This window comes from Euleptes europaea, chromosome 18 (genome assembly GCF_029931775.1).
Source record: "Euleptes europaea isolate rEulEur1 chromosome 18, rEulEur1.hap1, whole genome shotgun sequence".
Lineage (NCBI taxonomy): Eukaryota > Metazoa > Chordata > Lepidosauria > Squamata > Sphaerodactylidae > Euleptes > Euleptes europaea.
The window spans coordinates 6,855,151-6,870,087 of record NC_079329.1 but is presented as its reverse complement, the minus strand read 5'-3'; the positions used below and the strand labels follow the sequence as shown (position 1 = coordinate 6,870,087).

At 41.6% G+C, this 14,937-nt stretch overlaps 1 protein-coding gene across 1 annotated transcript; it reads left to right on the top strand.

Annotated features, from left to right (window-relative positions):
- Window positions 1–1,703: 1,703 nt before the first annotated feature.
- Window positions 1,704–13,961, top strand: LOC130490277 (vomeronasal type-2 receptor 26-like). Its single transcript, XM_056864103.1, has 6 exons — window positions 1,704–1,852; window positions 6,121–6,412; window positions 8,565–9,008; window positions 11,423–11,650; window positions 11,976–12,102; window positions 13,060–13,961. Exons 1-6 carry the CDS (start codon window positions 1,704–1,706, stop codon window positions 13,959–13,961), a joined length of 2,142 nt encoding a protein of 713 aa, XP_056720081.1.
- Window positions 13,962–14,937: the final 976 nt, after the last annotated feature.

The following is a 14,937-nucleotide window of genomic DNA, read 5'->3' as shown; positions in this document are numbered from 1 at the left end:
CCAAAAACAATAAGTCCCAATAAACCTGAACCTGAAATTTAAAACACACAAAAATAATTGTGTGCACAAGCCTACCTAAATGGCTTGCCATTGGAAGAGCTGAAGGACCACTTGCTCCTCCACTGTACATCTCATCTATTCATTTTCTTGTTACTCACTTTATCACTCCACTGCAGAAAGATCCTCCCTGGCTGCCTGTCTATTTCCATGCAAAACTCAAAGTGCAAAATCTAATTTTCACGTCCTAAATTGCTTGCAGTTGGAGGACACAAAGGACCATTTCCTCCCATAGTGTACATCCCATCTATTAATTTTTCCCTCACTGTTCAGATCCTCCTGTTCTCCGCACCCCTGCTTCGATCAGTGAGGCGGGTTGTGCCCAGAAACAGGGCTTTTCCATTTGGCATCTTGCCCATTAGAATGCTCCTCCCTTTGAGGCTTGCCTGACACCTACTATCATTTAGGAGCAAGGCCAAACCTATTCTTTTTGCCCAAGTGGTTAATAGCCAGGTTGACCTTCCAACATTTTGATAGTTTCCCCTAACCTGAGAGAACACAGGGTTCAACTTGGGGATTTGATTTTTAGGCTGGGTTTCTTGGAACTTTTAATGATTCTATGCTGTTTGTGGCTTTATCATGCTTCACTTTGTAAAACACTTTGAATAAATTCTCTGGACAAGTGGTGCAGAAATGTTCCAGGTAGATAAATAAATGCATTCATCTAAGGATAATTTTTTTCACAGTTCTTGCTTTGTCATTTCCATTCAGAGATTCCTGATTTTTTTATTGCATCATGGGTGGGAGGAGCCACTGGTAGTCATTCTGAGGTCACCATTCCAGCTGCTGCCTCACTATATTTTTTAAAAAAAAATTTTATTAGGTTTTTAGGTAATACAAAAAAGAAGAAGAAGAAGGGGAAAAGGGAATAAGGAACAAAGAACTTTACAGATCTTATTGGGTCAGCATCCAGGACAGGCCTTCTGGTTGTAGCCCTTTTTCTTGATATTCCTATATCTAGTCTAACCTTCTTCCGATTCTGAGCCTTAATGTTATACACTTTATTTCTTCTCTGTAATCATTATATATTTCTTAATTATCAAACAATTCTTCTAACATTTCTAACTTTTACGTTTCCATCTTAAATTCACAATATATCTATCATAGAATGTTTGCAATCTCTGTTCATGTTTTTCCTGCGGTTTCTTCTTCACCAAATTAGAAAGTCTTGCCATGTCTTTCCAATATTTAGCGTAGAGTGTTCTTGCCGCTGTCATCCCATATAGAAAAAGTTCTTTGTCTGAAGATGTGAGCGAGTCATTCCCAACAAAAAGTATTTAGGTTGTAGGTCAAAGTTCACTTGAAGTTTCGCTTGCAATTTCCTTCCTGTATTTTTGTGCCCTTTGGCAATTCCACCATTGATGAGTGCTGCCTCACTATAGAGAAGCTGGGATGACATCAGAAAAAACTCTTTTTGCTTTACTTGCTTTGCAAATTATTATCTCAGAACAATATTATCAGTCTTCCTGAGGAGATTATTGCCACTATAATTATCAGAATCACTGTCATTTCTTGGCCCAGAAAACAAACCAGAAATAAAATCTTAAAGTTCTGCTTATAAAACCCTTCGCTGAGCCATTCACAGCTAAAATGGGGGACCAGAGAGAGGCAATTTTTGTATCACTACTCAATATCTCTGGAATTGCATGCGAAGAAGTAGGTTGGAACATGAAAGAAAATGTTCCTACGTCCACTGTTTAAAAGAGTTTTGGAAGAGTCAGGTGCCATCTGAGCCACCCTCTCGAAACCAGGCAGAAGCTAATGATGATGCTGTAGAGGAGACCCAGGATAGTACGTGAGAATGGTGGTGTTTTATGATGTCACATGGCAGAGTCCAAGATGTTGCTGCTGATACTGATGCTGCTTCCACACATGGTATATAAAGTATATGGCATGACGTGCTCGGGGAACATTTCTCCTCAGATTACACATCAGTGGTATCAACCAGGTGAAATCCTAATTGGTGGAATTGTAACTCATATTGGTTGTACTTCCCAAGAAGTTCGATTTCATTGGCACCCTTCCCAGGATGATATATGTTTTCCATAGTAAGGAATTTATGGCTCCTCTAATGTAAAGTTGATGATGATGTCTGATTTTATTTTAGCAACTAAGTATACTTGCAAAATAGGCATTTTTAATAATAATGGATAGATGGTAAATTTGGTGGTTACCAAAATGAAATACTCATGTTCCAAGACACAAAGATTTTGCTTATACTGGTGACAGGACCTGTTGCTTCATGAATAATTTAGGAGCAGATTGCACTGTTTCAGTTATCATAAGTATATACTGAGCTTTTTTGAGCAAGGTCAGTTCCACAAAGGGGAGGCCAAGACTTCAAAATAAATTAACCAAGAGAGAACTCATATCTGAAAAATATAGAAATCAATAACTGATTTTCATTGCAGCCTTGTAACAAAGTTCTACCAGCACATCCTCGCCTTGGTGTTTGCCATCCATGAGATCAACAATTCCTATAATTAAATACTATTGTACAAAACTTGGCTACTAAATTTGCTACCTGAGAAAATTCATCCTTAAGAAGGATGTTAACTCTAACAGATTTAGGATAACCAGTGCTCTTTCTTAAAATAGGGCCAAGAATCTTTTCCCTGTCCTCCTTATAGTACCTACACCTGAGAAGGACATGTTCCAGTGTTTCCGGTTCACCGTTGTTGCAGGGGCAGAGCCTTTCTGAGAGGGGAGTCTTTTTGAATTTCCCTTCAAATACTGCAGAGGGCAGAGGTGAACATCGAGCTAGGGCAAATGCTTGCCAAGTAGTATTTCCTTCTAATATTGAAAGGTATAGCGCTTGGCAAGGGATGTACTTGGTTTTGACAGATGCCCTTTAAAAAGGCACTGTACGCTGCACTAATGTAGAGAATGATGGTGATATCTGATTTTATTTGAGCAATTCAATATATTTGCAAAACTGAAAAAGCATTTTTAATAATAATGGATAGACAGTAAGTATTGTGGCTACCAAAATGAAACACTCATGTTCCAAGAAACAAAAATGTTGTTTTACCGGTGACAGGACCTGTTGCTTCATGAATAATTCAGGGGCAGATTGCACTGTTTCAGTTATCATACCTATACATTGAACCTCTTCAGCACCCTGTTTTCCAGGGTAAGGAATTCATGGCTCCACTAATGTAGAGTTGATGATGATGTCTGATTTTATTGTAGCAACTAAGTATACTTGCAAAACTGAATAGGATTTTTAATAATAATGGATAGACAGTAAGTACGGTGGCTACCAAAATGAAATACTCATGTTCCAAGACACAAAGATTTTGCTTATACCAGTGACAGGACCTTTTGCTTCATGAATAATTTAGGAGCAGATTGCACGGTTTCAGTTACCATAAGTATATACTGAAGTTTTTGAGCAAGGTCAGTTCCACAAAGGGAATGCCAAGACTTCAAAATAAAGTATCCAAGAGAGAACTCATATCTGAAAAATATAGAAACCTTTGAGAAAATGTCAGTCTGGTGAAGATGCAACAATATCTGTATTGCACAAGAGGCTTGTACTGTTTATTAGCAGAGAATGAACCACTTGTGGCACCACTGCCCTCCATTTCAAAATCTCTTCTCATTTAGAAAAGAGGCATCAATGTTAGGGCCTTAACCTCTCCAGCTCCCTGGAGTACCAATAGGCGCCCGAACCAAGGCAAGAGCCAGAGCTGGGCACTACTCCACAGAGGTGAACCAATGTTTTCAGGAGACCCTGGAATCCATATTTGGGTATGAGATGAACCTTGGAATTGGTAGCTGTGTTGGGTCAATGTACAGTTTCCCCAGGCTCAAGACATGCATGTTTGTAAATGGGGGTTTATCTCAGTTTCTCCCCCATAATAGATTAAGTGCTCCTGGCAGACACCTAGAAATCATTGAGGATTTTTAATCTCATTACCTGTGGGCAATCAGGCCCACAGCAAACAGTTCTGCCCATCAACATAGCCCATCAACATAGGCATGGGGAGGAGTTTGAGCAAACATCTCTTGTCTGATCCACACCCATCCTGGGAAACTCTCCTAGACATTTCCCCTCATTCTTATATCTATCCGGAGTAATCATCAGCAATTGAACAGGCAAACACACAAATATCTTCTTGTTTTCCGACAATGGTTAAGCAATTTTTTGTGTCACTTCAGAGAAGCAATCACAGTTTCTTTGTCCCTGATAAAGCCTTCCTTTGCCAGTTACCTCATGCCGCTTCAGGGTTCATTTTTACCATAAATATTGGCGCTTTCACCATTCATAGTGTGTGTGTTTGTGTGTGTGTGTGTGCTTGGATTTGGCCACATACCCCTTACTTACATTTAAGGTCTCCTTGCTTTTCTTCCATGAAATGCTGGTCCATTTACGAAAATATTGCCCCAACTACCCTCACTCTGTTCCCACACTTCCACCCTTTATTTTCTCTAGTTCTTGTGTGAATTGTACATGGGTACATCATTTTGCATGTGTGTGATTCTTCTTATTTTTACAATAAAACAAAAAACTTTATTTTGAACTCTTGTCTCTTTATGAAGAACTTTTCCTTAAGGATTCATCCATGCAAATGCAGGTTAAATGATTCCGGAAGTTGCCCCAGCCTCTCAAAAAGCCTAGCCTTCATGCAAATTCCCCCAACTTCAATGGAGAGCCAGCGTGGTGTAGTGGTTATGGGTGGTGGATTCCAATCCAGAGAGCCAGTTTGATTCCCCATTCCTCCACATGAGCAGCAGACTCTAATCTGGTTAACCGGCTTGGATTCCCTACTCCTATACATGAAACCTGCTGGGTGACCTTGGGCTAGTCACAGTTTTCTCAGAACTCTCTCAGCCCCACCTACCTCACAAGGGGATTCTTGATGGGAGAGGAAGCATAGGTGATTGTAAGCTGGTTTGAGTATGCTTACAAATGTAGAGAAAATTGGGGTATAAAAACAAACTCTTCTTCTAATTGGGGTCACATATAAAGGCATATGATAAAGAGATTAGAAACAGTTTAGAAATATTGGTTCTCGTAGGTTATCCGGGCTGTGTAGGTTATCCGGGCATCTTCAGAGGAGTGTTACTCCTCTGAAGGAGTCGGCCACAGCTGCTGGCGAAACGTCAGGAAAGAAAATACCAAGACCATGTTTACACAGCCCGGATAACCTACGAGAACCAATGAACTCTGACCGTGAAAGCCTTCGAAAAGATTAGAAATAGTTTTGAGAAAACAGAATAAGAATGTCTAGACAACAATAAATCACCGAATGAAATTGCTTGGCGTTACATGTAGGGCAGCATGATATAGCCCGATCTCATCAGGTCTCGGAAGCTAAGCCGCATCTGTACTTGGAAGGGAGACCAATAGTGGAAGAAAAAAGGGGGGAATATGGACACTGCTCTACTAGGTTGATACCTGAACACATAGTATATGAGAGACATATACTAACCAGTATTACAACTAGAACCAATCTGACCAGATGTTTCAGTAACTGGTAATAAATTTTACAACCTATACACATGCCTCGTTGGGTTTGAGCTGTTTGTGTATGCATTTATTTATTTATTTCTGTAAATGTGTGTAGGCTTAACATGTGTTTTAATTAACCACTGATGAAGGCCCAACAGGCTGATACACGTTTGGTATGTGGTTACAGAGATCAACCCTAGGAAATGCCATTGTGCTATTTTAACGTTTTTAAATATTTTTAACCTTTACTTGGCGCTTCTAATAAATTATTTTTAAGTATTTATATACATATATATACACATATATATATATACATACATATACATACACACACACTTATACACACACACTTATACACACACACACAAACACTTGGGTACCCAGCTTGGAAGGGAGACCACCAAGAAAGATTCTATGGAGGAAGGCTAAGGCCTCTGTGTCTCTCTTGCCTAGAAAGCCCCTTGCTGTGGGAAATGAAAAGGGTGCAAGACGGGCCATTTGTCTGATTTAGCTGGGGCCTTATTATGTTTTTAGAACCATCTGTGGCCAATACAGATGCCATACATAGAAACATTCACTTCTCAAACAACTGATTTTCGTTGCAGCCTTGTAACAAAGTTCTACCAGCACATCCTCGCCTTGGTGTTTGCCATCCATGAGATCAACAAGAACCCCAACATCTTGCCCAACGTCACTCTTGGTTTCCACATTCATGACTCCACCATAGATTCGAAATGGACGTACAGGACTACCCTCGACCTACTCTTCACATCACTTGAACTCATCCCAAACTACAAGTGTGGCACCAAGAAAAAAGTGATGGGTGTCATTGGGGGATATGGATCTGATGCCTCATCAGATATTGCACTTCTCTTAAGCCGTTACAAGATCCCACAGGTATGATCAGAGAACTGCGATTAGTTGGATTTTCACAAATCTTGCATGCAGGTTAATCCCCCTCTCTGATCTAGTGCATGCTGAAACTAAGGTTCTTCCTGATCTAGTGCATGTTGAAACGCTCATACCAATTAGTCCAAACTGATTGCCAGATTAACATAGAAGGTTACTTGTTAACAATCAGTCAGTATCAGTGTGGGGCGCAGAAAGGAAATTATATCCAAAACAACCCTAAAGGTCAACAATAATGACTAGGTTGGAAAATCACTGATCTCAACAGGGCTATCTCCTTCATTTGGAACATCACTTCTTTTGACACATCAAACTGTAGACAACAAACAATGAATGTGAATCCAAGCGAAGACTGTTCATCATCATTCATTTGGCTTGTTCCATTTCTACACTCTGAGTATGAATGAGGATGCACTTATTCTTCTGACCCGTTTTACAACCACCTTTTTACATCAATACAGACAGCATGAACACAGACACCATGCAATATTCAGCACAGGACTACATGAGCTTTTCTTGCGAATGTTGATCAGGTCAACCAGGAGATGCCCTGCAAAAGTCTATTCTATACTCTCTGCCACTCAATCACCCTCTTTGCCATATTATGTGGAACTAGACAGGACTATTGCAATACGCAGTGCTTGAAGAGTGTTTGGCAGCTGCAGCTAGTGCAGGATGCTGATGCTAGACAGCTGGTTGGGCGCAGCTCCTGGAATCATGTGAACCCGATGCTGTAACAATTACGCTTGATTCCAATCCTCAACCTAATTCAATGTGTTGGTTTTGTTCTTCAAAGCTCTACGTGGCTTGGAACCAGGATATCTTGTCCAATATGATCCTGGTCGGGAATTAAGATTAAAATGACAGGCCCCCCTGACTCCCACCCATCAAGGAAGCACATCTAGTGGGTATGGTGTAGTGGTTAAGAGCAGTGGTTTGGAGCGGTGGAGTCTGATCTGGAGAACCGGATTTGATTCCCCACTCCTTCACATGAGTGGCGGAGGCTTATCTGGTGGACTGGATTTCTTTCCCCATTCCTACACACGAAGCCAGCAGGGTGACGTTGGGCGAGTTTCAGCTCTGTTAGAGCTCTCTCAGCCCCATCTACCTCACAAGGTGTCTGTTGTGGGGAAGGGAAGGTGATTTTAAGCTAGTTTGATTCTCCCTTAAGTGGTAAAGAAACTTGCCAAATAAAAACAAAACCTTCTTCTTCTTCTTCTTCTGCTGCTGCTGCTACTGCTGCTGCTGCTGCTGCTGTAGCCAGTAAGATATGGAGGTCCTCAATTGGGGTTTTAAAATTGTAATTTTGTACTGATACCTGCTGGTCAAATGACGGTAAATGAGCTGAACTGAACTGAACTGCACTTTAATACCTGAGTTCCCCCCCATGCCAACACTACTTTATCATTCCAATCTTTGATCAGCTGACCTCTTCCAGTTACTCTGAAATGAGTCTTCTCACAGTCTATGGAGGAATCTAGATCTATAATTAAATAGAATTTTAATCCAAAGACTGAATGCATCTAGCTAATCTTCCAATGAAGGAATTGCAAATTCTTGCTGAAAAGCTATACCCACATAGACAATATTAACAGAAAGGAATCGATATTATCTGAACTATCTTCTACCCAAACTTCAGTACCGTAAAGTATCATTTGGTTCATTTCCCTCAAAAAGGTCTTCAAGGCTGCCAGATAATTCATTCCTCCTACTGTGTGAAAAAAAATGATCAAGGATTTAGATATGGTGATATCTTTTGAGAAATAAACTGTAATTGGGAATGACTGAGATTTAAAACTGTGGTCTTCAATGTATGTTTATAATGCTTGTTTTATCCACATTATAAACTACCTTGAGTTCTGCAAGGTGAAAAAAAGGGTAACAAATATTTTAAATAAATAAAACAAAAATGTAAAACACTGCCAAAGTTCCAGAAAAGTTTACTAGCAGAAGGAGGAAATGTGCAGGCAAAAGAAGACATGCAGCGGTCTGGAAAGAAGAGTTGTCTTTTATGCCATTTAAATTGCCAATATAATAGGATCAAGATCTGAGGTAACATTTAAAGAACTTCTGAAACAAGAAGGTGATCAATGAAGTATTCCAATTCTCCCTCTGTAACATGATTTTCTTTCCTTATTAGTTTTCATTTGGCTCATTTGAATCAGCAGTGGAAAACCCAACCAGTCTCCCTCTGTTTTACCGCACGGTCCCCCAGGAAACCCTTCAGTATGAGGGAATTGTCCAGTTACTTCTGCATTTCGGCTGGAAATGGGTTGGGCTCATTGCGATGGATGATGAAGCTGGAGACCGGTTTTTGCAAGCATTTGAGGTGATGCTTTCCAGGAATGGAATCTGTGTGGCCTTCATAGAAAAGGCTACAAGACAGGTCCTGTGGGATAACATACATTTTATGTTTAAATATCTTGACAGTCATAATACTGATTTCCTGGACAGCACAGCCAATGCAATTGTAGTACATGGAGAAAGTGGAACACTTCTCTGGCTGGTATCCATTATCTTTATTCCCACAATTGCAATGAATTTAACTGGTTCTGATTATGTCGTGAGAACCTCTACAGGGAAGGTGTGGATTACAACAGCCCAGATTGATTTTGCATTCACTGTTTTACAAAGGACATTTGATATACAAATATTCCATGGTGCTCTTTCCTTCTCAATTCATTCAAAGGACATCCTAGGATTCCATACATTTCTCCAACAAATAAAACCTTCCTGGGCAGAGAGGGATGGTTTTATCAAGGAATTTTGGGAACAAGTCTTTCAATGTACATTACCAGATGACATTAATCCAACAAATTTGGAAGAGACATGCACTGGAGAGGAGAGACTGGAGACTGTCCTGGCACCTTTTTTCGAAATGAGCATGACTGGCCATAGCTACAGTATCTATAATGCTGTCTATGCCATTGCACATGCTCTACACATCTTGGCCTCTGCCAGAACCAACCACAGAGTGATGGAGGATGGGAGCAGCCTGGCTCTTCCAAATGTGCAACCGTGGAAGGTATTTACTACTCACTGACAAAAAATGTCTCCTTCCATGCTTAGGGTGACAAAGGGGAGGGAGACAAATGTTACTGACTGTGCAAGACCACTTCTGTGTGAAAACCTGAAAGTGACATCAACCCCCTATCCCTAGCATGATGCTGTCAGAATTCTACAAAATTCTATGGTAGAAGCCATGGAAATTATGAGAATTCCTATAGAATCATGCAGTACTTCCCTCTGACTAACCAGAGCAAAAACCAAAGATGCTGTTGAAAAGTGAGAAATTACATCTCACCACCTGGTAACTGCTAACCCTCTGTCCATGAGTTTTATCAACTCCCCTTCTGACCAGCCCCTGCAGACTTTTCTTTTATTCCTGCTTCCTTTGGCTCCCTGCAACTCTGTAGGGAAGGTGGGGGCATGCCTATTGTTCTTCTAATGGATAGGCTCATTTGTGGATATATGGCAGGGGTGGGGAACCTCCGGCCAGCTAGGTCATTTTGTCCGGCCCCCGGCCTGCCTGCTGAGGTTGGGAGATCCACGGAGCTCTCGGCATTTCAGGCTTCACTGGGAAGCGGGAGCGCATGCACAAAAAACTGAAGGCGGATTGGATGATTGTGGGGGCGTTTCCCTTAAGTCTCCCGGCTTCCTTTTCCTTGCTTTCGGTTCCTCGTGAGAGAGAACACGTGCCTCTGGCCGGTTCTCTCAGCACCCCTCCCCTTCGCTGCCAGCTTTTTCCAACCCCCTATTGCATGGGTGAGTGTGTGTGTGTGATCCTGGGCTGCTGGGTGGCCCCAGGGGGGGAGAGAGAGAGATCCCCATGGGGGGGTTGTTGGGGAGGTGAAGCCTCCCTTTCTTGCTTTCCTTCCTTTTTTTCTTTCTTTCCTTCCTTCTTTCTTTCCTTCCTTCCTTCCTTCTTTCTTTCCTTCCTTCCTTCCTTCCTTCTTTCCTTCATTCTTTTTTTCTTTCTTTCTTTCTTTCTTTTTCTTTCTTTTTTCTTTTTTTCTTTCTTTCCTTTCTTCTTTGATTCCTTCCTTCTTCCTTCCTTCCTTCTTTTTTTCTTTCCTTCCTTCCTTCTCTCTTTCTTTCTTTCCTTCCTTCCTTCCTTCCTTCTTTCTTTCCTTCCTTCCTTCTTTCCTTCCTTCCTTCCTTCCTTCCTTCTTTCTTTCTTTCTTTCTTTCTTTCTTTCTTTCTTTCTCTTTCCTTCCTTCCTTCCTTCCTTCCTTCCTTCCTTCCTTCCTTCTTTCTTTCTTTCTTTCTTTCTTTCTTTCTTTCTTTCTTTCTTTCTTTCCTTCCTTCCTTCCTTCCTTCTTTTTCATTCTTTCCTTCCTTCCTTCCTTCCTTCTTTCTTTCTTTCTTTCTTTCTTTCTTTCTTTCTTTCTTTCTTTCTTTCTTTCTTTCTTTCTCTTCCTTCCTTCCTTCCTTCCTTCCTTCCTTCCTTCCTTCCTTCCTTCTTATTCTTTCCTTCCTTCCATCTTTCCTTCTTATTCTTTCCTTCCTTCCATCTTTCCTTCCTTCCCTCCTCTGCATAGCCGATGCTAGGGTTGCCAATCTCCAGGTGGAGGCTGGAGATCTGGCAACCCTAGCTTCTACCCCCCCTCCACCAGGAGTGCTACACCTGGTATGGCCCCCGAATGATGTTATAAATACGCAAATGGCCCTTGGCAAGAAAAAGGTTCCCCACCCCTGATATATGGTGTTGAATGGTGCTGGCCAACAAAATGCACTCTGGATGCAGCAACACCAAAATGGATTCTTTTGGACACTAAAACAGCAGCATTCATTCCAGAAACATCCTGAATCATACTTCATTCCTTTGTCGTAACTGGCCATGCAAGCTTATTCTCATGAGCAAGCAAAATACTTGCATTCATACAAATCTTCCGTCCTAGAGGAAAGTAGTCTAAAAATCTGTTTCAAACTGAAAAGTATTGGTGAGTAAATTTCAATATCTCCAGGTATCTTAATGCTCTTTCTCTTTCTACTAAGCTCCACACACTTATTCAGAGAATTGCTTTCAACAACAGTGCCAGAGATGAAGTGACCTTTAACGAACATGGACAGTTGAAAGGGGGATTTGATATTATCAACTTGGTCACTTTTCCAAATAAGTCCTATATCAGAGTCAAGATCGGGAAGCTGGATCCTCAGGTTCTGCTTAGTAAAAGAGTCATCATCAAAGAAGACATAATTGAGTGGAACAGATACCTTGAACATGTGAGAAAATAATTTCACTCTCTCAAAAATATTCAAAACTCTGTCATTTATTCAAATGTGTAGACAGAAGCTTTCAACAGGACAGCAAATGGACTCAACAATTGTTTTAATCCACAAATATTGCTAACTGAGCATTTAATTAGGGCATTAATGGGCTGAACAAGCATGCAACATTTAGATGTTTGTTGGTTCCATTGTGCTTTGGATAATACGCATTCCTCCTTGAGGTTACTCTTCCATTGCCTTGACAACTTTTACAGCTATTGTGAAGCAAAAGACTATCCAAATCTTCTCAGTTCTACATTCTCATTTTCTTTAATGACAGCTGCCTCCTCTGTCTGTGTGTAATGACTACTGCAAGCCAGGTTACAGCAGGAAAAAGAAGGAAGGGGAGAAATTCTGCTGCTACGATTGTGATCCGTGTCCAGAGGGGAAGATTTCAGACAAACAGGGTACGAAATGCTCTGATTCATATGACTCCTGTTGAAGATCACCATATATTTTGTAGACTGGTTACCTGAAGGGGGGAATTTGAACATCTGCACTATGAGGAAACATGAAAAAGCTTATGGGTATTTAAACGTTTTGAGCGTTGCTCCATTTATTTCCAGAGGGTTGCTTAATATTTTTGAGAAATCATGGGAATTCAGTTCTAAAGACAACAGGTCTCCTGGACAGCAGAAAAGCATAGTTCTGTTTTAAGGAAATAGAAAACCTGGTAAGAAATTGAGAAGTATCACCATGAGCGCCAAAACTCCCAGAAAAATCCTTTCACCACAATAGGATTCACGGTCTTATTTCAATATATGTCTGACAGCTCATTCCCGAGAGCTGAAGCATTCAGGGACGACATTGGTGTAGTGGCGTCATGGTGCTTCCAAAGAAGCTAGCGTACTGCAAAAGGGGAGGGTTTTTTTTAAAAAGAAAGAATAAGAAAAGGGGAGAAAACCTCATTGAAAACAGCGATGCTGCACCAACAAAAAGCTGGTGCAGCACTGCTGTTGCTAAAGAGGGTGTTCCTAAGCTGAAAGGAGTTAGGAAGCTGCCTAGAGGCAGCTCTTCCCCCATGGAATGCTCCCCAGAATGCCTCGGGAATGCCTCCCGGATTCCAGTTTAAGGACCAGTCCAGGGGGGCAGGTGAAAGTGTCCCTATGCCGGCGTCCATACCAGTTTGCACGGTGCAGATGGCACGGATCAAGAGACCCCCCTAAGCACATTTGGCCCCCAAGCTCAGGAATGAGCTGTAAGGGCTCAAACGCTGGCATTACTTCTTAGGTATTTTGAATGTTAGGACAGATTTACAAAACTGTTTTCATCAATGGTTGAGAATACAAGGTAGGCTATTATCTTAGAAAACCTTTTGTTGTCATATGATGAAAGTGTCTAAATAGGTTCTCTTCTCCTTTCAGACATGGATTCTTGCATGCCATGCTCTGAAGGTCATTATCCAAACCTGGGACAAGATCAATGCATTCCCAAGATTCCAAACTTCCTTTCCTTTGCAGAACCCTTGAGCATGATTTTAGCCTTTTTGGCTCTCTCCTTTTCTCTGATCACAGCCCTGGTGCTCGCAATCTTTGTCAAGTACAAGGACACCCCCATCGTTAAAGCCAACAACCGGAGCCTCACCTACTGTCTACTCATCTCTCTCCTCCTATGCTTCCTCTGCTCCTTGCTCTTCATCGGAAAGCCTACTGAGGTGACCTGCCTCCTCCGACAAACGACTTTTGGCATCATCTTCTCCATAGCTGTTTCTTCTGTCTTGGCAAAAACTGTTACGGTCGTTGTAGTGTTTATGGCCTCTAAGCCAGGAAACGTTTTTCGAAAGTGGGTGGGGAAACAATTGGCATATTACATTGTTATCTCTTGCTTCTTTGTTCAAGTTGTCATTTGTGCTGTTTGGTTGACATCTTCTCCTCCTTTCCCAGATGTGGACATGCATTCACTCAGTAGAGAAATCATAGTGCAATGCAATGAAGGGTCAGCCACCATGTTTTACTGTGTTTTGGGCTACATGGGCTTACTGGCCTCAGTCTGCTTCATGGTGGCTTTCCTTGCCAGAAAGTTGCCCGACAGTTTCAACGAAGCCAAGTTCATCACCTTCAGCATGTTGGTCTTCTGCAGTGTTTGGTTGTCCTTTGTCCCCACCTACCTGAGCACTCAAGGAAAAAACACAGTGGCCGTGGAGATCTTCTCCATCTTAGCTTCCAGTGCTGGCTTACTAGGCTGCATCTTTTTCCCCAAATGCTATGTCATCATTCTGAGGCCTGAGCTGAACAGAAGAGAGCAGCTGATCAAGAAAAAGCATTAAACTTTTCAATTTTCTATTATTTTCTTGTGCAGTTGTAATTTTATCTCAATCGCATGTGGCTATTTTGTTTTCTGCACTGAATGAAACCCGTAAACCTTTCCCTGATATTCTTCTGTAATAGGCATCTCAGGCACATTTCCCCAGTCTCTATGGGCCTTTATTCCTAGGTGGAGACATAGGAAGAATTCTACATTTGAATGTTTCATTCTTGTAAATTTCAAATGTAAAATGCTGGCTCTGAAATTTCTGTGTGAGATCGAGACTGAGAGCCTTATTGAAGACTAGGGTTCCTGGGACAACCCTGCAACCGATGTGGAGTGGGGAGAATGTATCTGCAGCAAACTGTGGCTTAGGTCTCTGTGGCCTAGCCCCTACCAGCGTATCCTTTAACAAATGTTATACTCTGATTTTTCTCCCAAAGGGGATCAAAAGCACTTTGTATTGTTCTGCTATCTGCCATTTTATACTCATAACTACCCTGTGTTGAAGTATGGCTGAAAGGATGTGTCTGCCCCAAGATCAGCCAGTATCCTGCCATTGGAGAGTGGGGATTCAACCATAACTCTCCCTGATCCCAACTGATTTGACTCCATGTGCTTTGTCACAGAGGATATATTTCCCACCCTCCCTGTCAGTTCTGACTGACCATCTCATGAGTAAATCTTTGCTTTCCTTGGAAACACCATAGGTGTCTTTGGGAGATAATCTTGTCTGAAAATGGAGGAATGGTACTGCAAGTCCCACAATCATCCTGAAGTGGGTCACCTTTTTTGAAACCCATGGCTTTGTTTTCTGATGCATCAATCCTGCCACAGATAACCATGGGCCATTGCTTTTAAAGGTGGGAAAGTTTGCCCGGCTCCTCCATAGAGAAACATAGTGAAGTTTGCAGTAGAGAATCTGACTACAACCACTTCAATATTTCTTCTCTATGGAGGATGGGGGAGACCCCTTCCAAACCCCATAAAACTGGACC